This window comes from Porites lutea, chromosome 10, assembly GCF_958299795.1.
Source record: "Porites lutea chromosome 10, jaPorLute2.1, whole genome shotgun sequence".
In the NCBI taxonomy this organism is placed as follows: Eukaryota; Metazoa; Cnidaria; class Anthozoa; order Scleractinia; family Poritidae; genus Porites; species Porites lutea.
This window is the reverse complement of record NC_133210.1, coordinates 28658802-28685601: the sequence shown is the minus strand read 5'-3', so window position 1 is coordinate 28685601 and position 26800 is coordinate 28658802. Positions and strand designations below refer to the sequence as shown.

At 41.0% G+C, this 26800-nt stretch overlaps 3 protein-coding genes across 3 annotated transcripts; 2 read left to right on the top strand and 1 right to left on the bottom strand.

The window, feature by feature from the left end:
• Window positions 1-1565: 1565 nt before the first annotated feature.
• Window positions 1566-11291, bottom strand: LOC140950464 (peroxisomal biogenesis factor 19-like). Its single transcript, XM_073399694.1, has 7 exons — window positions 11151-11291; window positions 9897-10208; window positions 7822-7904; window positions 6553-6726; window positions 4832-5008; window positions 3557-3601; window positions 1566-2193 (listed from the first exon to the last, which is right to left on the bottom strand). Exons 1-7 carry the CDS (start codon window positions 11212-11214, stop codon window positions 2098-2100), a joined length of 951 nt encoding a protein of 316 aa, XP_073255795.1. The 5' UTR covers window positions 11215-11291; the 3' UTR covers window positions 1566-2097.
• A 1767-nt stretch (window positions 11292-13058) lies between these two features.
• LOC140949744 (pterin-4-alpha-carbinolamine dehydratase 2-like) lies at window positions 13059-14477 on the top strand. Its single transcript, XM_073398881.1, has 2 exons — window positions 13059-13097; window positions 14166-14477. Exons 1-2 carry the CDS (start codon window positions 13059-13061, stop codon window positions 14475-14477), a joined length of 351 nt encoding a protein of 116 aa, XP_073254982.1.
• Window positions 14478-21223: 6746 nt separating this feature from the next.
• On the top strand, window positions 21224-26681 carry LOC140951261 (uncharacterized). The gene is made up of 3 exons (XM_073400497.1): window positions 21224-21394; window positions 22609-24980; window positions 25301-26681. The coding sequence occupies exons 1-3, from the start codon at window positions 21388-21390 to the stop codon at window positions 25892-25894; spliced, it is 2973 nt and encodes a 990-aa protein (XP_073256598.1). The 5' UTR covers window positions 21224-21387; the 3' UTR covers window positions 25895-26681.
• The last annotated feature ends 119 nt before the right edge of the window (window positions 26682-26800 follow it).

Here is a 26800-nt window from a genome sequence, read left to right as displayed (position 1 = left end):
ACATTCATTATTCAATCACAGTGCTGCTTCTTAATCAATTCCTACAACCCCGCTTCTAGGTTTTTTTTCGCTTCCAATCTCGTTCCCAGAGGCTGCGATCCTTTTGGTCAAAATTAAGAGTTTATGTGGTTTTGGGGAACGTTGTCACAAAATTACAGACGTTTGTATGGATCTTTAACCATGTTTCAAGAGTCATAACTTGATCCCTTGGTCAAATAACCAATCTCAACATGACATTTTAAATGGTGGTGTCAGTTTATCGATGATTAGTTCAAATTTGAAACTCGCTCCAGTTCCTTACGCAACTCCGAAATGGCCAATTGGTCAAGCCAGTTGTTTGATTTGCGCGCGCCGTCGTCGACTGACGTTCCCGTTCTGTTGCTAAATCAGCCTTTTTGCTCACCGGCGCGTCCCCAGCAACGATCCCAGAAGTCTTTGCGTAAGTCAGCTCGACCCAGTTTCCTCTGCGTTCTTAAGTGGCGTACACCCAGTCTTGTTCTCCCAACCTCGTTTCCAGGGAGGAATCTAGAAACGAGTTTTGGTTCCCAGTTTCATGCGCACAGACTGTACATGAGGTTTTTTCTCAGTCTACCTCCCGTACATACACCCAAATTATAAGCCCCCCTCTAGCTTGTATTGAAAACGAGTGCCAAAGAATTCCATTTATTATGAATTTTAACTTTTAAGCCTTAAGAGTGATCAGCATCAAATTTCTGAGTGTAATATCAATATTTTGTAAACAGAGTGGTCATGAGAATTATGGACATGATCACACAAGATGAATCTGCTTGATAGTTAATCAACTTCTCCCTACTACTTTCGTGGGAAATGAATAGGGGCAAATAATGAGAATTCAAATTTTCATCTTAGGGTTTAAAGGATTACTTAAAAACCAGTAAATGCCAAACGTATTTTAATCAGCACTGCCATAGCTTTTTTCAAAGCACTTTCTTTCATCCCGGTTATAAGCCCCCTAGGATATAAATCACGCCGTTTATAAGCCCTTCTAAAACCCCTTACGAAGATGAATAAGCCAAGGGCTTCTGAGCGGAAGTTTACTGTCTTAGTCGTCTCATCTAAAACACCAGCAAAATATTATTATACATTGTATTCATTACCTGTTTTCTCATTGGCTAAGAGCCTACAGGTAATTTCGGAAATCAGCGCAACCTACAGATTAGTTAGTTAACTGAGATAACTAACTAATCTGTAGGTCGCACGCCCAATGCATGATTCCCAATAACAATATCAATTCAGGTTCCTTGCAACGGTGTGTTTGGTTTTATTTTTTTCAAAACAATGTATAATAAAACAATTTTTAGATTCGGTTTTTGTGGTATCCTAAATAATCATGGTCTCGGTAAGTGTTATCAGCGTCGGCTCGACCTTGATTATTCCAGACATCACAAGAACCTCATCCAATAATTGTTTATTATTGCAGAGCTCAGTGAGCATACCGTATTTATTCGAATAAGCGCCCAACCTCGAATTAGCGCCCACCTCGAATAAGCGCCCATCCTAAAGGCAGAAAAAGTTAACAAGCGCCCACCCCCTCCTCCCAATCAAACTCGAATAAGCGCTCACCCCCACCCCACCCACTTGAGTGAATAAATTCTAATAAGAGACTTCCCCGAGGACGGAGTTTTCTTCAGAGTATTTTACAGAAACCTTGCATTGTTACTTCTTCGCGTTTTGTTATTAGCATTTATTGTTTTGTCGCAAAATAAACATACTTCACTTGCTGAAAGTGGTGAAAATTTTCATGAGCGCCCAGCCTCGAATAAGCGCCCACCTTGAATAAGCGCCCACTCTCAAGGTCCAAAAATTTAATAAGCGCCCAGGGCGGTTAATCGAATAAATACGGTATTATTGTAGCTCATACACTACATTCCTTAAAGTTATCATTTTTTTGTATATTATACATAGCTGATAATTGTTCATATCCATCAGTGGCACCGGTCAATTTCTTCCTATTAGAGCGACGGCCCACCATTTAATTGCACCACATTGTATTGCTTCAAGACTGCGTGCAGTAGTTATTGACCCTCGCGGGTTGTATCGAATTTGTGTCACATTCTGAGAATACGACACTCAATGCTATGTCACTTTGCACTCATTTTTAAGTTCATCAGGTATGTCTGATATTTCTGGCGGTTCCGGCATCTCAGGAAGAGGACCAAGAAAACCTGGGGGCTGGGGAAGGAGTGAATAAAACATTGAGACTCAAAGAGGAAAAGAATAACAAAAGTGTTACCCAGCCAGCGAAGCCTTTCTTTGGCGTATGCGTTGCATGTTACTAGGGTACAGTTTCGAACCCAGGCCTAAAAAAGCCGTGCGCTTGGTACAGCGGGGTCAGTAATTAACGGATGTTCACAGTCCAGAGATTTGGTCTGCGGCGACTTCGATAGTCTCCTTCGCAGGCTATTCTATGGTTGTCACGCAACGCTCCTTATCTTCCCCTAATAACGGCTGCGAAGAAGACTATGACTTCATAGGCTTGACGCGTACGCAACTTACGCAGAGTCTCATTTTCTCCTCAAGAAGAAGACAAAAGATGGGCTCTGGCTCGCAGGGTGCAATAGTGCACACAGTACAACCTCGAAAAATGTTGTGTCAGTTTTTGAACACAACACAACATAGTTTACTAGTAGACCCTCCTTTTGGGTGCGTTTTCTGTGTGTTCAACAATTGCTTTTGTTGTTTAACACATTCGCAATTTCTAGCTTTCAGCCAGCGCAACAGCATCAAGCCTGTGACACTCCCCTCTCCCCATGAGAGATAGACAACACCACCGGAGTCTACGTCTACTCCTCTTTTCGAAGAGCAAAGTGTTTCATTTACCTCTCATTCCAATTAATAAGTAAGGATGGAGAAAACAAGGCGAAGGACTTAACGTCACCCGCCTTCCTCCTTCCCTCCGCGCGCGTATCACCTTTCCTCGCGGGTAGCGTTTTTCACACGCGCACGCGTAATTCGCTCGTTCTACCATTGCTGAGGAAAATGAGGGACAACTCGTTGTCTGAGGCGCCATCCACACTAATGCGTTTCCGGTTAAAGCCGCAAAGGTTTTGATGCGTTTTCGCCTATCATCCACACTACAACGCCCGAAAACACTGATAAAAACGAAAGCTTTCCAAAACGGTTTCAAAAGTGAAGTTTTTTGAAAACGTATCGTTTTGAAAATGCCTCGTTTTTGGTGTGGACAGGTGAAGATGTAGGCTTTTGAAATGGCCCCACATGCCTCCAAAGCGCATCTATCCAAGATGGATAAGCGGATAATGTTGTGACTTTAATGTTGCTGTACATGCTTTTTGCGAGCTTTGTTCAATGTCTTCAATTACCCTACCCCTCCCCTAAGCCAACATTAACACTTACTTACTTGCTTACTTCTCACTTAGGACAAAATGTTGGCTTAGGGGAGGGGTAGGTGGGCAGTTTCCCAGAAACGTATAACGATCCCTCAAGACACATAAAAGGGGTTACTATTTTTGCCACCGGCTACCAATGAAAATATCAACCCTAACTAAAACATACCGAAAAAAAAATGTAATCTTACCATTTCTCCAACAAGTTCTGATGGCGGCTGTCCGCATTCTTGCATCTAAATGATGTAACATTGAAAACAGATAAAAATTACAAATTTTCATAATGTTAGCCTGCGTAGCCGGCGCTGCTTGGAAGTAATGGGTGCAGGAAAGAACGGGGCCCTCGCGAGAGAGACACGCGAGGGGAGAGGAAAACCCCCCCCCTCGCGTGTCTCTCTCGCGCGCCGGGTTCTTTCTTGCGCCCATTACTTCCAAGCGCCGGCTATGCAGGCTATCATGATGTAAAAGAGGCCAACTTCTTGTTCAGAATCTGGATGTGGCTGATTTCACGGGACAATCTCCCAGGAGGACTTTGCGCAACTAACGTGTGATTGCAAAGCTGGTGGTGAACGGCTGTTATTTTTGGTCAATCGAATATTCATTTCTAACAAAGGTATTCCATAAAAATTGAGCAGGCAGCAGCAAGAGAATCTGATCAAATGTAAGAAGTTTAGGATCTCAAATTTTCACAAGAGAAAAATAATACCCTCTCCACAGGAATAGCTGGCTATATAGGTCAAACCTCCCTCAAGCTACCACGCAAAATGCGAAGACTTAGTGGTTGCCTACAAGAAGTGGTCTTTCACAAGAATCAAACCACAGGGGGTCTCTTCCGAAAAGAGATCCAGACATATCATCTTTAAGGTAGATAATGTAATGCATGCTATATCTACAGTATGGTACGATATCAACCTCGTCCCCAGGGGGCTTTTCCCTGGCTTTGGAGGTGGGGCCAAAGCCAGGGAAAAGCACCCTGGGGATGAGGTTGGTATGACATGTGTACTTCCATGTTCTCACTAAAAGTTCTGCTATCTAAAGCTACTTGCAAACAGACCCAACAACTCCCAACAATGTTGCGTACGTTTGCACGGGGCTAAAAGGTTGACCAGTTTCAAACTTTGCGCAAACAGGGTGGGCAAACGGACGCAACATGGAACATCTAACAATGCTGGGAGTTGTTGGCCAACAATGTTGTATCCGTTCGCACAAGGCTTAACAAGCATAGCACATAAAATGAACGTGTAGATCAAACCATGCATCAAGTGGTTGCGAGTGGTTGAGATTGAAAACAATGGAAAATTATTAAACTGAGGATGAGTTCACTAACAAGAAGTGTTTGTTTACGAGAGGTTCCGATTTTCATGAGAAAATTCATAAGAAAATTTTGGTGTGTTGTATTACTGTTGACCGCCTAATTGCCTGCTACAAGTGGTTGCACATGGAGGTTTCGACTGTATGTGACTCACCTTCTGCATAAGGCCCAACAGTTTTTCAAATCGTTTTTTCTTGATCTCATCAGAGTCGCTTGACCTCTCAGCCTCATATTCTGAACAAACCTCTGAGACCAAACTAAGTTGTCTTTCATATCGGCCTAATTCTTCTGCACCCAAGGAAGATCTTTTTTCTTCCAGCCAAGTCGGGTACTGATGATAATAAAGGAAAGTAAGAAAAAAGATGAAGATTTATGTACAAAAATATCCTATCACATTTTTGACATAATTACTGTAACAATGAGTCTCCCTTGACAGTACAGTGTAGTTACATGTCTGACGAAGAATTTTATAATAACAGTTGAACCCTGCTTTATGGACACCCACTTAACTCTTTAAGCCCCAATGTCCACATATAAATTCTCCATACCGATCTTCGTACATTTCTTTAAAGAATTAGTTGAGAGAGTTTGATAGTAGATCAAAGCATTTTCTCTTTAGTGATCATTTTATTAACTCTCAGAACCATTCCTCTTGGCAACATATGGATATTGTTAGGAGAAAATTGATGTGGGTCACTATTGGGACTTAAAGGATTAATCCAGACACCTGGTTATTACGGACAATTTGCTTTGTCCCTTGGAAAGCCCATACACTTTCTCTAAATTCAACCTGCTTCATACAGACACCCGTTAATGCGGACAACAGACACTTGTTTCTTGCCCAATGAACACATTCATATGGAAAGTGAACCTCACTTATGCAGACACTTTATTATCAACTGTGTGTTCTAACAAACCTTCCCTTTTTCAAGGTAAAAAACCCTGCAGTTGACAGCATGTCAATGTTCCCAGTGCTTCAGTACACCAGATAGGATGATTTGTAGATGTCAAATTCAGATTATTTTGGCATCAAACTAGTTATGCAGAGAACAATCTTGATTGATTTTAGTTAACGAGCAATTTCTTTTATTGTTTTGCATGGATTTTGTTCATGGAATGACAGCTTTATGAAGGTTAGAGATGTTTAATTTGACAATGCTAATGTCCTCTTTTATTTCTTTAATATTTTGTTTTAATAAAAAGTGTTTTTGACTTAACATTAATTTTAACATGACCCAGTTAAAATGGACACCTAGTTAATACGGACCTTTCCATGACCCCTTCAGTGTCTGTTAGTCTCCTATGCAGCCACTCACTGTGCTCTTACACAAAATCCTTCAGAAGGTGGGGGGGGGGGGGGGGGGGGGTTACTCCTTGAAGTTTTATATGGTGAGGCTCAGACCTTCTATTGACAAATGGTGACCTTTTCCCATACCTAGTTGAGAACTTTGGATCCCTTTAAACTACTGTAAATACACTGTGTTACAACACGAATAAATCTCAAATCAAGCAAATTTTCTCAATTTTTTCACAGCCATGCATCTGTTAGCCGTTTTGATCCTCTTTACAGATCGGAATGACTGATTTCCCTACCCTTTTATATACTTTGACTTGTGAAATTCCTACCCTTTCATATACCTGAAGCCTGAAAAAGATACCCCTTTTGGGCAGAGCCTCCCCATATAGGCCATTATAGGAAGTACCCCCAATCCCCTGCCTGGAGTTCGCCCCACAACTGTTCCTGTTCCAGTTCTTTACATGTCAAAGGACAAGAAGTTATTTTTGGTGTCTGAAAGCAAGTAAGGCTTAGTGCAGTTTTGAGGCATAATCTCTCCAGATCACACTAATATTATTGTACAATACTGCTTGCCTCACCTTATCTTGTAAGTCTTTCAAAGCAGGATAAAGAACTTCCTTGGACAGGAGGTTTTCCATCATGCCCTGCATTAAAGGAAGGAAATCCAGCTCTCCTTCACTGCCACCTCCGTCAAGGTTCATGTCCATCATGGCCTTCAAGAAATCTTCATTGAATGCTCCTGTTGGACAGTTCTGAGGGGACAGAATGTAACATCAAAATCTCACAGACTGTGGTTATACACTGTAACTTAGATATTTGGGTTCATCATGGCAGGGGCATACATGCTGTAGCGTGAGGTTTTGAAGGTGTATGCAAGCGAAAAAAATTGAGAGCGCCGGCCGAAGACTCTCCAAACTAGGAGGTCTGGTGGCATGGTCCCCCAGAAATTTTTAAATTTAGAGTCTCAGAAATGCCATTTCTTAGGTATTTCCACAATACATTTTCAGCATATAAATAAGAAGGCAAATGCAGTAGTTGTTAGTTGTTTATTTTACTGGTCTCTAGTGTTATCGGTCAGGTGGAGTGTTTAACTAAAAAGGGTTAAACAGTGACACTGGTACAAGCAAAGGACAAGACATCTACCCGTCAGACCAACACAAAGACACCAATAATTATGATGTAAAAAATTTATCAGTCATACCGATCTAATGAGAAAAATGCTTTCAGGAAATAAAAATACAAAATATTTCTTTTCCAGATTTTAGCTGTACGCACAGGCGAGTGTGCGTATATGGACGCAACGCTCCTGCATGTTAGGCAACCACATTCCTACAGTCTGGGAAGAAGAGAGACCCTGAAGACTAGGCTAGACAATGAGCACTCTTGACTGAAGGATACATGACCGAATTTCAACAGGGGACAAAAGGGTGGGGGGGGGGGGGTTCATAAAAAAAATCCCTTCCATGTGGGGTATGGATATTTTCTGGGCCTCATGTACACGCAACCCCTCTTGCCCCTTACAGGCAATTGAGACTTCTCCCCAGATTACACCAACCATAGATAGTATACTCTTAAAATTTGCAACAGTATTGATCTTGCAGATTGTGTGCAAAAAAATGACATGTCCAATGATTTCAGGGTGAAAACTTTCAGACCCTTTCACGTACATGTATCTGTAACCTCCAAAGCATCTGTGTCCATTGCAATTAACCAGGAGAAGCACATGAGGACATTGGGTGAGTTTGCAAATCATGTAGTTAAAAATTAAATGGTTAAACTCTACTGTGATACAACTGGACCTACTTATTATGGATCAGTTTAGATCAATTTAACAATATTTAATATACCTCCAGTTCTTTAGCATTTTGAGCCAAATTATTCATGGTTCTTGTCAAATTTGCTTCAAGGTCAGCCATAGATGAAGGGTTATCTAAGAGAGAAAAACATATTATTGTTATTTTTTTGCCTACATTTAATGACTTAAAGGCTGCACACAAGAGGGGTTTTGCTCCCGGAGCATGTTCCAGGCTCATTTTGCACGTGTCAGTACACATGAGGGAGCGTTTTCAAGTTCGCTCAATTTGCCCCGGGAGCTTGCTCCCAAATATTTAACCAGTTAAATATCGTGGAGCATTTTGCGGGGTGGAAATTCTGCTCCCGAGGATGATGTGTACCCATGAAATTGTTGGGACACATGGAGGAAATTTGCTCTCGGAGCGTGCCCCTGGACCATGCTCTGGGAGCAAAATCACTCGTGTGTATCGGCCTTAAAGAAAGCTAAAAACTACCATAATACAGGACCCCAGCACAATGGACACAAGAACCAGGGCTTTCACACACAGGGAGGTCAGAAAATGAACGATGATACAGTGCATCGCAGGGAAATCACACACATTTATATCAAGCACCTAAGTGTATTTTTTGAGTGAATACAAGACTCATTTGTGGATTACTGTCCCTGTGTCTAAATAAGCTTCACAAAAACAGAAACAATTAATTAATAAAAAATAAATAATTTTTTGGCACATCTTCCAGGAGATTCAATAAAAGTCACCATATAAGAGACATTTCCTGGAGTGAAGAATGAGGGTGGTATCATTATTTTTGAATGCAAAATCCCTGTGATACAAGGACACAAATAAAAATCTGATTCTGGGTGGCGCACAACTCCCTTTTACCTACTAAGTGCCAACACCATGCTCTAGAATAAAAGGAATTTTTGCCTTGTTCATAAAAACTACTCTACATGTAATCAAGGAAAAGCGATCTGAGGGCGTACTGATGAGATGCATAAAGGAATACTATGCTGACCAAAATATGTTTTGCATTTACTGGTTATTAGTCAACCCTTCAGGTCCCAAGAGTGACCAACATCAATTTTCTCCTAACAACATCAGCAGATCATCAAAAATAAAGGTTATGAGAATTACTAAATTGATTACCAAAGGGAGAATGCTTTGATCTTAAAGCAAAATAATTCTCTCAACTATTCTTAAAAGAAATGTATAGAGATCAGTCTGGAGAATTTGTATGTGGATACTGGGGCTTAAAGGGTTAAGCTTCAAAATGTTGTAATAAATCAAATAATCATTTCAATACTGGGGGGGGGGATACTGCCATATATGGGCTATATAGGTATGTGCCGCTGTGAAGGGTATGGTTTTCAAGCAGTTTACCCTGGGATAGGGCAAATCAGAGAGTTTGGGTCTAGAAGAGGGTATCATTTTCCATTTTAAACTGATCAATAATGGCTGAAGATTTTATTCTAGACTTGGGAAACTGGGAATTGTTACTCAAAAATATAAAAAAATCAAATCGGTTTTGTTTTGGCTGGACTGTGCTAGTGACCTCAGTTGTTTCTGGAAAACAGCTACTCTAGGACAGGGGGAGATTAGGGGAGTTTAGTCTAGTATAGGGTAGCAAAATTCACTTGAACTACAACCAGTTGTAAAAATGTTGAGACACTCTCACGAAAAAACAACCTGTCTTGCTTCAAATCGCTGCTAGTCACAGGTCTGTGAGATAAAATACTGACCCCCCTTCTCCCCCCATTCAAAGTTGTTCCTCCAAGTTTTGAGCATGGTCTTGTATTGCTAGCAACTTTGAAAAGGGGTGGAGGGGGGGTCACGAGCACAAGATCATGGACAGGCCATTTAAGCCAAAATACGGTACAGTGTCTCAAGTACTTTTGCAACTGGTTGTAGCTCTGGCATAGGCTAAGGGTTCCAGGGTCTCAGCGGCACATCCCCACCCAAAAAGTTCTAAAGTACCCCCCGGATCTCAATACAAGCCAGAGGGGACTTATTTGTGGGAAGCTCACAATATTGACCTTTTTTTGTTTACATGTAGTCTGGGCTTATAACAAGGGGGGCTTATAAGTGATAGTTAATGGTACTGGATGTAAAATTGTACCAAAACATACCATGATCAGCTTGAGTCGTTGCTTGAGCAAACTGACCCAGCTGAGCTAATAACTCAGGCTCATTTCCAAGCATTGTCTTCACAGCATTTTCAAGGTCTTCTGCCGCTTTAGCAAAATGGGCTTCCATTTGAGCATTAGAATCCCCTTGTGATGGAGAAGAATCCTTTCCTGCTGTGCCGCCACTTCTTTCTTCACCGTTGCATTCTGCTTTTTCTGTAGAACTACATGCAGCTGGTTGAACCTCATTTTGGCAAACACTTCCTGACTGTCTTGTGGTTGATGGGATATTTTTGTCAAAATCTTCAAGAGCACCTGGATACATTTGTAAATGTCATTTACAGTAAACATAACATTACCCTGGGTACCAGAGGTTTTTTTTCCTGTTGTTTGCAGCGAAAATTGAGCAGCGAAGCCGGGATCGTGATCCCCCTTTTGCCATTCAATTTGCACTGCAAACAACAGAAAGAAAACCTCTGGCACCCAGGGCCGGGTTGTTCAAAGCTGGGTTAAGATAACCCAGGGTTAGTGTGAGATTTGAATTCAGATTTGAAAGCTTAAAAAGCATTTCAGTTTGAATTCTTTTTGTCTACAAGTTGATGATTGGAAGCTCAAAAAAGAATTATCAGAATTATCCCAGAAAACACTTTTGAACACAAGAAAAAGAAACCCAGGTTAAATTTAACCCCAGGTTAAGGGCTAATCGGCCTTCGAGCAACTCGGCCCAGGGTAACATAACATGACACTCCACTTAAACCTAAAATGTGCCTTTCATGACAAAAATAATAACCTTAAATGTAAAATTAGTGGTGTTTATCTGGCTGCTTGCTTTTCTTTTCTGTAAATTAATGCCTTCCAACTTCAGTTGCCTACATGTAATAAAACCACCTCCCGATATGTAATAGCCCTTATGCCGTTCTCAAGCTCAAGAGAAAGTCAACCTTTGCCCAGTGAGTCTTCATAATAATTATCCTTGGTGAAATCCTGGGGTGAACACGACTGGGCAGTTAATTAATCCTGTACGATTATTTCCTTTATTCAAACTAGGTTTTTACTGATATACTCGTCTCTCAAAGGGTCTACAAGTCGCCTATAAACATTCATCGATTGGGCAATAGACTAGTACTTCAACTGTTCAGGGTAGTGTGTTGATAAACTAGGCGAAGCAGCCACGAAACAGCACATAGCTGCTAAAAAGCACCTAAATGCATAGATTGTATCTAGAGACAGCAACATGAATGAAGGCAAGGAACTTACTGTCTAATAAGGAATCTAATTCATCATCACCCTTCCGAAGTTCCTTCGAACTTCCATCCGCCATGTTTTATGAGCCCATACAGTTATTGTACTGTCCAGCGGTGAAAAGAACCCTAGTGCCAGTCCTCTATTACGGACGACGGCTCGTGGAGATCGTGTGACGTGACATGAGCAAGTTCTTGGAGCAGGTTTCTTCACGTGTAAACTGTTTGAGGCTTTTTAGAACGTTTCCAGTCATGGTGAGTGAAATAATCTATATGAAGTATCATAATTTGGTGATACACTTAGTCGTCTTTTTTGTTATTTCGAATAAACTCCAGCATTCTTGCCATTATGTTCATAATAAATCAGAGGAAATACTCCTAACTCGTTATTGGTCTATTGCGTTAAGTTTTCGCACCCCCCGGGTTGAGGAGCTATGGAAGTAATAAGAGTTGAAGAAATTTTTAGGGGTAGTGTAAATGGAATTCTCTAGGGTTAAAAATTTGTTTGGAAATCTTCAGGGATAAATAAAGAATTGATGCAAATTTTAGAGCAAAAAGTAACTTTTCAAGAAAATTTTCTGGGGTACACTCAAAATTTATGGAAGCCTTAGGCCTCGTTTTCAGGGAGAAAAGTTGTCCTGGGAAAGAAGGTCACCCTCCCAGCCAAGTCAACTAATTAGGGAGTGTTTATATAAGAAAAAAGGAGACCCCTTTGCCCCAGTTAACAGTGCTCGTGCATGCTCTGATTGTTTGTCGCCTTTAACAAGTTACCCAAGCCAAAGTGATCATCTGTAGAAAAGTTGGCCTGGGTAGGAGGGTGACCCTAACACTGAGGAAGGGGTGACGTGGCTACAATCAGCGACAAAATTAGTTCAGACACTTTGCCCAAAAGGGGCTTTCTGATGTTTTACTGACTTCAAATGGGGAAAAGAAAGCTTTTTCACCCCCCATCCCTACATGCAATGTTGTGATGCTGTTTGAGCTACCCATAGAAAACAACAAACACCCCAACTTTGAATGGAGGGGACAGGGGAGGGGTGTGGATTCTTTTGTTCTCTGGAGTTACCCTGTTTGAGTATAATGTCTCAACAATTTTGTCGCTGATTATGGGCGGGTCACCCTTCCAGCTGAGTTTAATTTTTGTTTCTCATGTAAGGGGTTCACAAATTTTGGAAAGTAAATGTTTGAACAGTTGGCTCATCAAGGGTACCATAGTTTTGGACGGGGCCTATTAGGGGTGAATGCAATAGCGCATTTAGGTTAACATAAAATTCCAAAAATAAGCCCCAGGGCTTATATTTGTCAAAGACCCTTTTTTAGGGGCTTATTTTTGGAGGGGCTTATATTCGGAGGGCTTATATACGGAGGGGTGTATCTACGAAGCGAAATTTGTGTTTCAAAATCGATTGGGCTAGCCTTATAGCTGGAAGTAAATTTACCGTTTTTGCTTTGTTTTACTTTGTATTTGAGGGCAATTTTCCAAGCACAAGCCCCCTGGGGGCTTATATTTGGAGGGGCGATTTAACAGAGGCTTTTTTGCGTAACCGGTTTGGGGGGATTATATTTGGAGGGGCTTATTTTCGGAATTTTACAGTATGTGCTGTACTTTTATTTTTATATTCTAATGAATACAGGTCATGTGACATTACTCTAGAAAGCTTATTATCTAATTTAATTCTTTAAATCTAATTTCCGACTTAGAAAGATAGCTGTTTCTCTCAAACTTTGTGTCAGTCATGTGCACATGAATGCATAGTTTTTGAAAAGACAAAGGGAAATTCCTTTGAGAACATCACATAAACTGTATCAGGAAACAAACGCTAGTCATTGGGGAGGGAACTCCCATGTAATAGAGACCAATCTCATGGGCTGGGTTTTTTTTACCCAAAAGTAGACCGCATTTTATTTCCAACACAGAATGATCATGGTGTTGTTTTTCCAACCCAAAACAATACCTGTACAGGTAAAAATATTGGCTTTCTGCTCTGAGGACCCTAAGAAAGACCAAAATCTTTAATTTCTTCCCTAAAGTAAGACAACAAGGTGTACAAGCTACAATGGTATTTTGGTGTGAATTAATACACACTAACCCACTGTAGCAGATGGTGTAGTCAAGTGGTTAGGGCACTGGACTTGTGATTTGGAGGCTCCGAGTTCAAGTCCTACCCTGACCACCAGCTGGATTTGTTCTTTGAAGTCCCGAGTTCAAATCCGTGGCCATGCTTATAAAATAGCCAACTGGTTTGCCTCCTACTAGTAGGAGAGGGTATCTAGAAGAGGGAATCATTTTCCATGTTAACTGATCAATTGGTTGAAGATTTTAGTCTAGACTAGGGAAACCGGGAATTGCCACTCAAAAATATAAAAAAATCAAATTGGCTTTTTTTGGCTGTGACCTCAGTTGTTTCTGGACAACAGCTACTCTAGGATAGGGGGGGTTTGGGGAGTTTAGTCTAGTATAGGGTAGCAAAATTTACTTGAAGTAGCTCTGGTATAGGCTAAGGGTTCCATGGTCCCAGCAGCACATCCCCACCCAAAAAGTCCTAAAGTAGCTTGCCCCTTGGGTCTGAGTCTCTCTAAATAAATAGGTACAGTAATGAAAAAAAAAAAGACCAAAAGGTAAGGTGCAAATGGGACCTGGAGTCCCATGCAGGGCACCTCCGAACTAAATCAGTAAAAATTTTGAGAAATGCTTATTAAACTATTGTTGCTAGTTGCCTATTGTAACCATAAGCCCTTCAAGGTGAGAGCATAATTAAAGTATTATTATTACTATTACATTTTATGCACAATCTTTGTATGTCTAAGCAATCGGCATACTTAAAGGCTCTCAGGCATGTTTTGGGGCTTGAGCATAAAAAAGTTCCCAAGACTTACCTGTGAGTGAGTGTTCTCAATCGAGCCAGATGTGCAGGCTAGGTTCCTCCTCACTAACCTCACTTCAGATAAGTTGTCCTTTTGAATTTTGATCTTGACAAGGAGGTATGTGCAGACATTTACAACTCTTTGATTTGAATTAAAAATTTTACAGGCCTCATCTAAGGTTGCCAAATTTACCGATGAAGAAAGGGAAACAGAGCTTCAGCCTCTCAAGTCCTCAGGGTGGACTGATGTCGAAGGCCGTGATGCCATTTACAAGGAGTTTAAGTTCAAGAATTTCAACCAGGCATTTGGTTTCATGAGCCGAGTGGCTCTCATGTCGGAGAAGATGGATCATCACCCAGAGTGGTTTAATGTGTATAGCAGGGTTCAAGTGACCCTCTCCACCCATGACTGTGGGGGGCTGTCGAGCAAAGATGTCAAACTAGCAAAATTCATGGATAGAGCTGCCAGTTCCATGTGACACTTTTGACTAAGAAATGGATTAATACAACAAATGTTGTAGGTGTTGTAGACACTGACTGGTTCTAAAATGGTTTTAGAGTTCAAGAGATGTATTAGATGCATGTATTATCATAATTTTGAATCCCTCATAAAGTGAATCTCTAAATTTCTTTTCTGAATGTTCAACAAATTTGTTGCTATCAGGAAGACAAACTTAAAGCAGGGAGCACACATACACCAACCCAAAGCATGGCCAGTACCTCAAGCAAGTGCGCAGTCATATCACCCTGGCAGTGCAGCTCCCACGATATTAGACACCTTTTCATTGGGCTAGAATGCAAGGTTAAGAACAAGTTCTAGTTTTCTTTTGTGTGTCTTAGACAACGGGGACCTTTATATTGGACTACATCTTCGAAGATGAGTACACAAGTTTTTCAACACACATTTTTTATTTTATTTTATAGGCCAACACCTCGTGATGGTGCGCAATAGGAAGGAATGAGTTTTTCTGGGTTTCAACTCAGGGTCACCCAACAAGGAGCAGGCAGTGGCAGATCAAGGGGAGGGGCCCCCCTTATTTTTAGACCAAACTAACGCCCGAAGGGGCAAAAAAATTTGTTTGGAGACCGCCCCCTCCCCCTTATCTCAGGGTCTGAATGACCCCCCCCCCCCCCCACCACCACCCCCTTATCTGACGGTCTGGATCTGCCACTGTAAATTGCATTAATTTTATACCGATACATTAAGAGAGGATGTACCCCCAAAAACATAGACCAGAAAATTTCGTTCAATGTATAAAAAAGAGACGGTGGCATAGTACCCTTATAATCTCAAATATTAGGAATTTGAGCTTAATTCCGTTTACTCGTTTTATGACACCCCTGCATACCGTATAGCCAACATGTCCGACCTCGTTGACTTGGTTTAACTGGCCTGTATATTACATAGCCGTATTCATATTTTAAGGTCCTCAAAAGCTTATTTAACGGGTTTGACTAGTGTGTGTTCCAGTACCTGAATGTATGTTTTTATTGTCTTTTCAAGAAACGGACAGGTGCTCCTTTCCTCCCACATAACGGTTTTAATTTCTTTGGTTTAGTCCAACTTCGTTGTTGTTTCGATAGAGTTCAATACGTTAAGAATTGGTGATTAATTACGACAGCTCCTTGTTTTAACAATCTCAGCTGCAATTTGTCTCAAAGTATGAAAAGGAAAGGTGACGTAAAACACAACATTATTAAATACATAAATTAGTTAGACTATTGGTCCCGTTACTCTATCCAATGTTTTTTTGCAACTTTTCCTGACAATTTTCCGACACAAGATGCACGAAACATTGCCAAGTGGAAAAGGCCATGAAATGATCTTGTCTCAAAGCGTATTGGTTGCAGCCACCATTAGGATGGAGAATTACTTTTTGCTGCAACATTTTTTTTTACAAGGATACAGTGAAATTGCCAGTGAGTGCGTTACACTTGGTGATGTTCTCTTGTTTGAGCGGCCGTTAAAGCTACAGTCACTCATGCTGAGCACTGAAATCTGTAATTTCGTTTTGCTAATGGATAGTTTTGGCATAACGTCTTCAGGATATTTCAGAAACGCGATACCTAAAACCAACATACGAAGCTTTAATTAGGTGTAAATTAATTATTTAACTCTATTTACGATTGAATGAACTTCAGAACCTTGGTAATCATACTCTAGTTTCTTTCACTGCAACGAACCATTCAAAAAATTTCCTCCTGGCGTACCGTCTTCCCCGGGCAGGTATAGGGTTCCTGAGGTATCAGTTGTCACTCTGGCTGATGTGTTACCCCCCTGGTTACTATAGATAATGTGTAAATATACTTCATTTAGTCCGTACTGACGTCCACGTGTCTTGGATACGCACAAATGGTTTAATGGATTAGTTAAACACACCATGGATCATCAATGATGTTTTTTTTTTTTTTTCCAGAAAATGATGTTTATTGAGCTGCCATCAGCTATATTCGACATTAAGAATCTAATTGATAAGAAATATTGACCGATCCTCAGAACGGGTGGCTATTTAAGTACAGCTGTCGCATGCTTTATCGAACAAAGTATCCTGAAGTTCATTTTTGTGAGCAGTAAAATGTTTCCAGCTTCATTCAATTGCTGGTTTCTTTTCTCTGTGTTATCTGCAGGGCTAGCTGCAGGAGCCTACGCCCAAGGTTAGTTTATTCTGTTTTTAGGTGAACAATTTTGCTCGTAAATATTACCCAATTCTTAGCTCTAAGCCATGTTCAGAAAAAAAAAAATCAGTGAAAAAAGAAACTCAGAAACCACAGAATAGGCACGATGATGAGGACCAACTCGAGAACATTGAAGTTCAGTACAGGTTGAAAAAGGCCAGAGTTTGCTCACGGGGTTGTACCGTGGTCGTTTCTCGAAAGAACGAAGACTTCAAGTTTTTGTCGTGGAAATCCTAGAAGCGAAGAGCCTGCGAACGGCAAACAAATTTCTTTTTATCAAATTCATACTAAGAAATCTTAGAGACCTTAGTTCCGATTCTTTGAAATTTAGGAGCAGCTAATGAGGACTGAATATTGACAAGCAAAATCGTTGCAATGTTTTAATAATTATCGAAAATTTACGAGAAAAACGGGAAAACTCGTGGATACTTGGCCAAAACGGGTATATTTGTGCCGCTGGACAGGGTATGGGTTTTGAAAACTGTGTCTGTCTAGAAGTCTTTTCCGTCTTTCCTCCGTTTGTCCTTGTAAAAAAAAAAACTGCAAAAGGCAAAGAAGCTTTTCAAGGTAAGTTTGTTGTCATTGTCGAAGGATTCGCTCGTTAATTGTTTTTGGGAAAACCTTTCTTTCTGCCAGTTCATTCTCGTCTTCAATTGTGATCTGCGTTAAAATTTTCAAACACTGACTAGAATTCTCTTCCTCGGCAAGGTTACGATTCAGTTTCTACATCAGCTTCGTTCTCATTAAACAAAGCAACAGGTTAGGAAAAGCAAAGTCAACATCCCAGTCCTCAGGGTTTACAGACATATTTTAAAGTTTATTCGGTCAAAACTAAGAGCACTGTAAGAATTCACTCGTTAATGTGACGCTGGAGTCTTTTGAAAACTGGACAATAGGGCCATTTATACGAGGAAAAATAAGACGCGTCTTAAATAAGACGCGAACTGTACCATTTATACGAGCATGTCTTATCTAAGACGAGAACAGCTCGCATAAATGGCCCTATTGTATCTGGTTCGAACTCGCTTCTATCTTTCTTTCGTTGGTCTTTGAAAAAACACTGTAAATGGCAAAAAAGCTTGGCAAGATAATCGGGTGCAGGTATGTTTGTTATCATATTTGTCGAAGGAATTACTCATTTTCTCTTCGGCAAAACATTTGGAATCTCTGCCAGTCGATTTTCGTCTTCTTAGTGTGTACTACGATAAAATTGTCAAACACTGACTAGAATCCTCTTCGAAAAGTTTACGAGTTAGTTTCTTCATCGCCTTCGTTCACAAATAAACCCAGTTTAAAATGTTGAAGGCCAAAGTAAACATCCAAGTCCTAAAAATTAACAGGGGTCTTATAACTTTATTTAAACCTTTTTTTCCGAGGAAAAGAGATTTAGAGCTCCGAAATGAGCATTTTCTTTAAAAATTTTGGTCCTTATAGCAAGTTACGGACCGCAAATTGACCAATCGCATGGCGAAAACAGACTCAGCCATATAAATGATGCGCATTATTTTGAAAAAATTTGCATAACGTCAAAATAGTGAATGTTGAAACGCCGATTTTCGACAGCTTCGTAGGATAGGTTTGTCTTGAAATTTTAGTATGTTACACAGAAACAATCTCAATGAAAGTTTCAGACCTTATTATATACATTATGAAGATTATGTGAAGAGATTTTAAAAAAATTCGTTTGAGTCGTTTCGGAGATATACAAAAAAGCGCTAAAAGTCCAAATTTTAAATGAAGTCGCACTTAGACAGGTGGTGAATAAACGGGTTAGTTTTCAAGATCGCAAGAACGAAAATGCACCAAAACTTCCTTGCATCAAAATATGCTATTAAGCAGCATTCTGGCGCTACTTAAGAATAATTTGAGTCATTTATAACGCTTTTATTAAATAATCTATCACGGCTATTGAAAATTTACGGTTTGAAATATATTTTTGTTTTAGTCGAATTCAAACATACAGAATTTTTTACTTCTTACGGAGATTGTTTGCTAAACACCAAACTTTAAGTTCCTAGTTTTGAATTTTTAGTAGCTGGTCTACATCACACAAAATTCGGCTTTTATCAGTTTCAACGTTTTTTGTTTATTGTTGACATAGTAATTTCGATTTTACTTAAAACTACATTTTCACAAATTTCAATCTATAGCCAATTACTGGCGAAAATTTTATAGCGATCGGACAAGGAAAAAACCATTTTAAAGGCGATTGCAAAATATCGCTGTGGCCTCTGAAAAACTGTATCGAAAAATTTTAACTCTTTAAATCCCAATAGTGCTCAAAATCAATTTTCTCCTAACGATATCCATAGACTATCATGAGCAAAGTCTATGAGGATTAACAAAATGATCACAAAGAGAAAAGTATTTGATCTTTTACCAAATTCTCTCGACTAATTCTTCAAGGAAATGTATGGAGATCAGTTTGGAGAATTTGTATGTGGATATTGGGACTTAAAGGGTGATACGATATTTCGTGGTGATACTCGGGATGGGGGCTAAAAACAGAAGCGAAATGCGAGAATTTTAATAACCAGCGGGAGCGGGATTTCCTATTTTTATGGGGATGGGATGCGAGAATCGTAAGGGAAAAATAGTGGGATACGGGAAGTTGGTTTTGTCTTGACAAAAAATTTATTAGCGTTGACTGAAAAAAAGTGGTTCTTTAGTGTGTATACCACCTTTGTAGTCAAGCTATGAGTGTCAAAGGAAGTGAAGCCTGTCAAATTATCACTTTTGACTGTTTTGAGTGTTGTTCGTCTTTTCTGGTTTTGCTATTTTCATCGTTTTCGTTACTTGGAAAGAAGTATCAAATCACTGGGGTTAGAAGTCACATTCATTAAGATCCTGCATTGATCTGCACTGATTCCTGTTTTGTTCACGGATTTGACCTTTTCTGCTTTTGCCTGGACGGACCTGGACGATTCTTTGGACTGAAGGTTTGTTAAGTAAGTCTGGCCACGGTATGGCCACACCAGCACTGATGGAAGTGGACAATCACGATAATGTGGTAGACATCATCAATTGTGTGGCTCTGTATTACGAAAAAGGTGCCAGTGGGAATGCGTTTCTTCCGAAAGAAATATTTAGAGCTCCTGTTTTAAGGCAAGTGAAGACCTTGAAAGTCGTAAAAGAAACAGTCCACGTGAGTCGACCTGAGTTTTAGAGTTCAAGAGAACTCAAGAGAGCTCTGAGTTTCAGCGACCTCAATATCCTTGTATTGAGGTAACCTGGTATATCAATGGACTTTGTGCCCTGCGCTACGGTAGGGTAGGGTAGGGTAGCCACTTTGGATGGAGAAGCAAACTTCCTGCTTGGAAGGGTGTCCGCATTTGGTCGTGCTATTCGATTCAATAACAGGTTTATGTTTTCATAAAAGATACCATTTTCTCCGTCTTTACAACCTGTGTGTTTATATACATTTTCCTACACTCCACATAAACAATTGACAGAATTGGCTTCATCGCCTGATGGAAACTAGCAGCAAAGCAGTCAAATCATCGTGAGACAGACAGATAACATCAATCTACCTAACTCCAAAAATACAGGACTTAAAATATCGAAGTAAATTTGTACCGATGCGCATCATTTGTACCAGTAGCTCGGAACAGCAAGGGGGAAGGGAAAGGACAGGAAAACGTTTATATGATCATGAACCGACGGAGTGGTTCTCTTCCATTTTTCGCATCAGACAAATTTTATGCCTTGCTCCTGAGTTGAGCAGGAATGCAGAATTCTCGATCTAACCCAACAAGAAGCTGTCATTTGGTAAGCGTGTGGGAAAATTAGCGAGGAAATTCCATACGGACAAATCAGCTGAGCTAACAAAACCTAAGAACGAAAACAGTTCAATATATGTTTGTGTCAACCAAGGCGAGAATTTGTAAAAGAGAAATTGTTTTGACCATTCACAGCCTGTCCTTTTCAGAAGGCAAAGTTGACAAAGCCAAAAAAAACCTTGGAAGGGTGGGGAGGGACGTGGGGAGCATTCATGCCTATTTTTACGCCTCTATGACTTTTTTCTCCATATCTTTGAGAATAATTTGAGAATTGACATTTTTTCGAAAAGATATTCAGAGTCGTTGCTAGCGGTGCTCATTTACCAGTCAACTGATAACCTCAAAAATTTTAGGCTTGTTTACAAGTAATTTGAAGGATTGAGATGATTATAGAGGTGAAAGTCAAATGAGCTTAAACGCGCTGACAGCCAAAGTCCACAGAAAAAACCGGAAGGGCAAATTGCGTTTGACCACAAATGATACGAAACAAACGGCATTATCGTCTAATCTTATGATATACCTGGGCGAAACACTTTCAGTGAACCATAGAACTTGTTACTGATTGTCCTTCCAGTCAATTTCCAGTTAATTCTCTTTTAAGGTGATCAGTTGTCCAATATATTGTGGGAAGCTTTGGACTTGTCAAATAAAGCTGGCGGGAGTTGTATCTTTTTAAATCTATATAATTGTGTTTGGCCTTTCTAAACATGTTAAGATTTAATCAAAAACTTGGATAGAGAACGTGACATTAATTTGTCTAGCGTTGCATTGCGATCAAGGAAAATCTGCTTATTCATGATTTAAAGGCGGCGCCCGACAATCATAGGCACGTACTTGGAAAATTTCAACAACAAAAGCAATTAGTGATTCAGTATAGCCTTGTTTAACTGGACTCAGAGGAACTTATTGACTGGGAACAGCTATTCGACTAAAGATGGGGGGTGAGTATTTTATTTTCTACGGACTGGTTCAGGCGACCAGCTAGTGGAGGAAGTATGCAAAAAGTAAAAGGAAAAGCATTACGAATGGGGAATACGCGACAGAAAATGAATGACCGAGATCTTATTAATTCACCTCATTTTTCTCCGTTCGAAATTTAGTTTTCTTTATGCGGAGCTACAGTGGTGGAAGGCGAAAAACTGGTTCATGATAAAATTTTTTTACAATTCTCAGGTTTTCATTTTTTAGCTTGGCTTTTAAAACGCTGGATTCGGCTGTCTTTTTTAATTCCCCTTATTTAAAGTACATTCTCTGCACTGCTTATTGAAATTAAAAAAATCACAAAAAGATGCCCAGAAAGCGTCACTAGTCTCGGGATGTTCATGAGGGTAACAAACCGTATAGCAACAAAAATTTCGTGTGACTGTCTTGGGGTGTAAATTAGTAAACTACAAAAACCTACTCTTACGATTCCAAAGCGTACGATGTGGCCGAGAATGACTTTTGTGGGGTATATTAATTTGCAGCTTGCTAGATATTAATAGGTTTTCTTTGCGCACGTAGAACCTCTTGAAACGGATTTAATCAGTAAATTCAGCTAAAAAGAATGGGAGAAATGCAAGCAGAAGTAACGCGGAAATTTAATACGAGCATTACCCTTAACAAGATTGTCAACTGATCGCGTTATACCCTTGCTGTGAGAAAAGATAAGGATTTATTATGACTTATTGAATGGAGAACCTAACTTTACGGGAAAGGAAATTGATACACGGAGGTTAACACTACCGACCGTTGGGTTACCCGTTTTTCCCAGCTACAATAGCTCTCTAAATTCAATGCTCGTCCGTAAGACGAATTTTGTAGGCTGCCTCCTTCTCAGCCGCCCGCGCTTGTTTAAATGGCGAGCGGGAGACAATGGTTAGAGGCAAACGGGAGAAAGGTGCTCCGCGCTTGTCTCCGCGAAGCCTTGGAAAAGCCTGTAGAGGAGGCAGCTGTAAAGGCAATTGTTTAATTGCTATAAGTTAACAAATTGAAAAGAGGCTCAAAAACGGAACAATTAGTATTTTCCCCATCAACGTTTCCTGCGATAACAAAACGTTCAAGTATAACCTCTCCTGAATACAAGGGAAGTCGTTTGGGCAAACCTGAAAGCAGAAAACAGAATTTCGATTTCCACCGAAATGTTTCTTATTGCCATGATATGTCTTCCCTTCAGGAGCCGTTGTTCTGTCTTTCATCCACGCAGTTGTGTTTGCTGTTGCATTTACATCAGCTCTCAACACCTCGACTTGGCATCGTTTTTGGTGGTGGACTGCAGGGAAGAGTTGGCCTGCAGGTGTCACTGATGTTCTGAAAAACGCCTATGGAACGTGCAAACCAGGGGATATGTATTGCTTCCAAAGGCTTCCTTCCTGGGCCGAGGAAGATTCAACAGAAATCCTTGCAATTGACTCCGAAGGAACTGCGTACCAATGGAAGTTTGATGCAAAGAACCCAACAGCACACGCTGCATGGCAAGCATTTCATGACCATCAAGAAACAGCAAGTGGTACGATTAAAAACAATCAAGCATGGGATCCTGTAACATTGGAAGGAAACAAACCCAAAGCAACGCAAGACTCTTTCATGTATCGAGATCAGAATGGCGTCAAGTCACTTCTTCTGGACGACGACAACTGTGACTGCCTATCTACTCTGAGTATGGGTCATGGAATGTGCCTTGCTGGTCACCAAACCCAGTACAGCAAAGTTAATGTATCGGGTGTCGATAAACTGTACGATCCAGGTTGCCGGGGGCCTTCACCAGCTGACGGCCTTACTCTGTTTTTTCGAACCGCTAAGAAGCTGACTCTCGAAGATTTTGGCGGAGGTTGGAAAGCTTTCTGGTGGTACGAGAAGGATACCTATTGGCCTGCGCAAGTTACCGATATCCTTAGAGACTCATACGGCTCTTGCAAAGAGTTTGATACCTATTGCCTTCAGCGTCTCCCCAGATGGCTAAAGGAAAATGATACAGACGTTCTGGCCGTTGACTCTTTGGGGACAGTTTACAAGTGGTCCTTCGATCCCAAGAACTCAGTCTCACATGCGGCTTGGCTTGCATTCCATGATCACCAAGAGACTGCACACAAAGCTGTCCTTAATTCGAGTCCTTGGAATCCAGTTGCGCTAAAAGGAAATGCACCTTCACGCCCTCAAGACTCTTTTATGTACCGTGAGCAGAATGGCGTTAAATCTCTTCTTCTTGATGATGACAACTGTGACTGTTTGTCCTCACTCAGTCTTGGTCACGGAATGTGCAATGCTGGCCATTCTACTAGTCATAGTAAATCAAATGTCTTTGGAGTTGATGCTCTTTATGACAGTGGATGTCACGGCCCCGTTCCAACAACTGGACTGACGCTGTATTATCGCGCTCGACAGCCAGACTTGCATGGTTATGGTGGAAGGTGGAGGGCCTTCTGGTGGTGGAATGCCGGCGTTGAAGGGTCCTATTGCGAATCACAACTAGTAAAGGATGTACTTGAACACCCCTTCGGAACATGCTTAGGTGGGGATCCGTTTTGCTTTCAGCGGCTTCCATCGTGGCTCGAGGAGGACTCTACTACCATTTTGGCCAAGGACTCCCAAATGAACGTTTACAAATGGACGTTCAACTCATCTAATCCAACTGCTGGGGCAGCATGGCGTGCGTTCCATGACCACAAAGAAACAGCTTCTGGTGCGGTGTTGAACAGGGACTCCTGGAATCCTGTGATATTGAACGGAAAATCACCTACTGTTGACCAGGATTCGTTTGCTTACCGAGAAAGTAATGGCATAAAATCGGTGTTACTTGATGATGATAACTGTGACTGCCTCTCGACAATCCAACTTGGTGCAACTGTCTGCGATAGTAACTTTAATCCAAAGGCCCGTGGGGTCGACCTACTGTACGATCCCGTTTGTAATCTTCCAAGCCCTGACAATGGATTGGCCATTTACTTTAAAGTTCCTGACCAGAAGTTGACGTTTGAAGGATACGGATGCAAATGGACAGCTTTCTGGTGGTGGCCAAAAGACGGACAGTGGCGCAATGACGTAAAAGATGTTCTGGAAAAACCTTTTGGCACATGCAAGGAGAAAGATGTATACTGCTTTGGAAGGCTTCCGTCAGATGCCGAAGAAGATAGAACCAAGCTGCTTGCGATTGACACCGAAGGAAACGTCTATCGTTGGAAATTCTCCTCCGGAAACCCAACTGCCCATGCAGCCTGGAAAGCTTTCCACGATCACGCCGAAACACCACACAAAGCAATCCTTAACAAAAAACGATGGAACCCTAAAGTAATAAAAGGAACTACACCGAAGGCCGACCAAGATTCCTTCATGTACAGATCACAAGCTGGTGTTAAGTCTCTCCTCTTGGATGATGACAACTGCGATTGCCTTTCAACCATCAGCCTTGGACACGGCATGTGTTCGGCTGGATTCTCTACTAGTTATGGTCCCGTGAATCGATTTGGCGTTGACGCACTGTATGATGACCACTGCAACACACCGCGACCTACCGTAGGCTTAAGTCTGTACTTTTGCAAGGATGAAGAGGTAATTCCTCATGACAAATATTTTACCTAATTCGTCATTTTCTGCGTCAAATAAAGATGTTTGGAAATAACTTAATCCTGAAAAATAGCATCAAAAACGAAAACGACAATCAAGTGGATATAATTTTAATATATACCCTCGTACCCGTTCGACAAATCGCCTGTCTTTTAACCATCTCTTATCATAGGTCTTTAGACGACCTAGCTGTATATTTCATCTTTATTCAAATTTACAACTTACATGTAATCCCAGTCAGTGAAACTCTAATGACTACCGAAGCAGTACACTCTTCTCTAACAAGTGCTTCGATTCACTTTTAGGTAGCGCATCATATGACTTCATGTAACCACGGAGAAAACTGGCTAGCATTCTGGTGGTGGACGGCAGACGCAACCTGGCCTGTTGGTGAGAGTGATGTGTTAGCTTACCCGTATGGTTACTGCAGCTCCTACAGTCAGTATTGCTTTGGACGCATCCCATCCTGGGCTCGAGAGGATTCAACGGAAATGCTTGCCATAGACTCTGAAGGAAACGAGTACAAGTGGAAGTTTGACTCTGACAACGTTGTGGCACATGCAGCATGGCTGGCTTTCCATGATCATGTGACTACCTTGGCTGGCACGGTTAAGAACGTGAAAGATAGTTGGGATCCAGAGGTTCTGAAAGGAACACAGCCAAAAGCAAAGCAAGACTCATTCATGTACCGTAAACAAAATGGCGTAAAGTCGATTTTGCTTGACGACGACAACTGTGATTGCCTTACCACACTGAATATTGGTCATGGCATGTGTAACGCCGGGCACAGCACCAGCTTCGGGCCTGCAAACCAGTTTGGAGTGGATGCACTTTATGACACTAACTGCAACGTTCCTCGACCTGAAATTGGGCTAACACTGTTCTTCCGGGTAAAATAAATCCATTTGAGCTACACAGACTGGAAAGGAAGGCAATGATGTAGTAATGATGTAATGTATACTAAGTAGGTGTCTCAGTGTACCCCATAAAAAATATATATGAACAGTAGGTGTGTTCATACTAATCATCGTAGCTCAGAAAGGTTGAAAAAATGCATTAAAATATTGCACGCTGTTTACGCTTTTGGGTTTGGTATTACTTTATTACAGTATAGCTGCCAGCGAAACGTAAATGTAACGGAACGTTTTTCAGCGAACAGACACGGTTTGGAGACGTTTATAGGCACACGTGGGCAACACAAACGTAATACCCAAATCCCCTTGAGTACCGTAACACCTTCGAGAGGGGCTGCAAACGTGTAATCAGTCTTTCGGAGCAATTTCACGTGTCCCTGAAATTAGGTTCCTTAGATGATTCGTGATATATAACAAATCATTTCAAATGATATAAAATAATACATTACCTTTTGCCTGTGTAACATAAATCCTTCCTGACAAAGAAGTTTACAGTAATGATCTCGCTTCACGTTAATCTTGCCGATTTTTTTTACCACCCGTTACTGATCAAGGAGGTTCATGGGTTTAGAAAGTCAAATCAATACCAAGCATAAACGTTCAACCGTAAAACCGTTGGAGGAAAAATGCAAGGAGAAAGTTCACTCTGGCTTCAACCCTTAACCTCGTTAAGCCGTACCAAGACGGACACTGATGACCTATTGCAGACCTTTAGATACACCGTTTCCTTGTGTACGGATAAAACACTTGAACGCGCCCCGTTCAAGTGGTACCATCACCAAATCGGGGAAATCGTGTTCGCCTGTAATACATCTACGTTTATCTAACCGTGCCCACAGTAGAAGCGGTGTATCTTAAGGTCCCTTTTGTTGGTAGTTGCCGAAAAGGAGG

Excerpts from the sequence above, each read along its gene's own strand:
- LOC140949744 (XM_073398881.1), top strand. The coding sequence starts at position 13,059 with ATGGTGTTGTTTTTCCAACCCAAAACAATACCTGTACAG. Across the intron at positions 13,098-14,165 it reads CCAAAACAATACCTGTACAG|GCCTCATCTAAGGTTGCCAA; the intron begins GTAAAAATATTG and ends AAAATTTTACAG.
- LOC140950464 (XM_073399694.1), bottom strand. The coding sequence starts at position 11,214 with ATGGCGGATGGAAGTTCGAAGGAACTTCGGAAGGGTGATGATGAATTA. Across the intron at positions 7,905-9,896 it reads AACGACTCAAGCTGATCATG|ATAACCCTTCATCTATGGCT; the intron begins GTATGTTTTGGT and ends TTTCTCTCTTAG. Across the intron at positions 6,727-7,821 it reads AAAATGCTAAAGAACTGGAG|AACTGTCCAACAGGAGCATT; the intron begins GTATATTAAATA and ends CTGTCCCCTCAG.
- LOC140951261 (XM_073400497.1), top strand. Across the intron at positions 24,981-25,300 it reads ACTTTTGCAAGGATGAAGAG|GTAGCGCATCATATGACTTC; the intron begins GTAATTCCTCAT and ends ATTCACTTTTAG.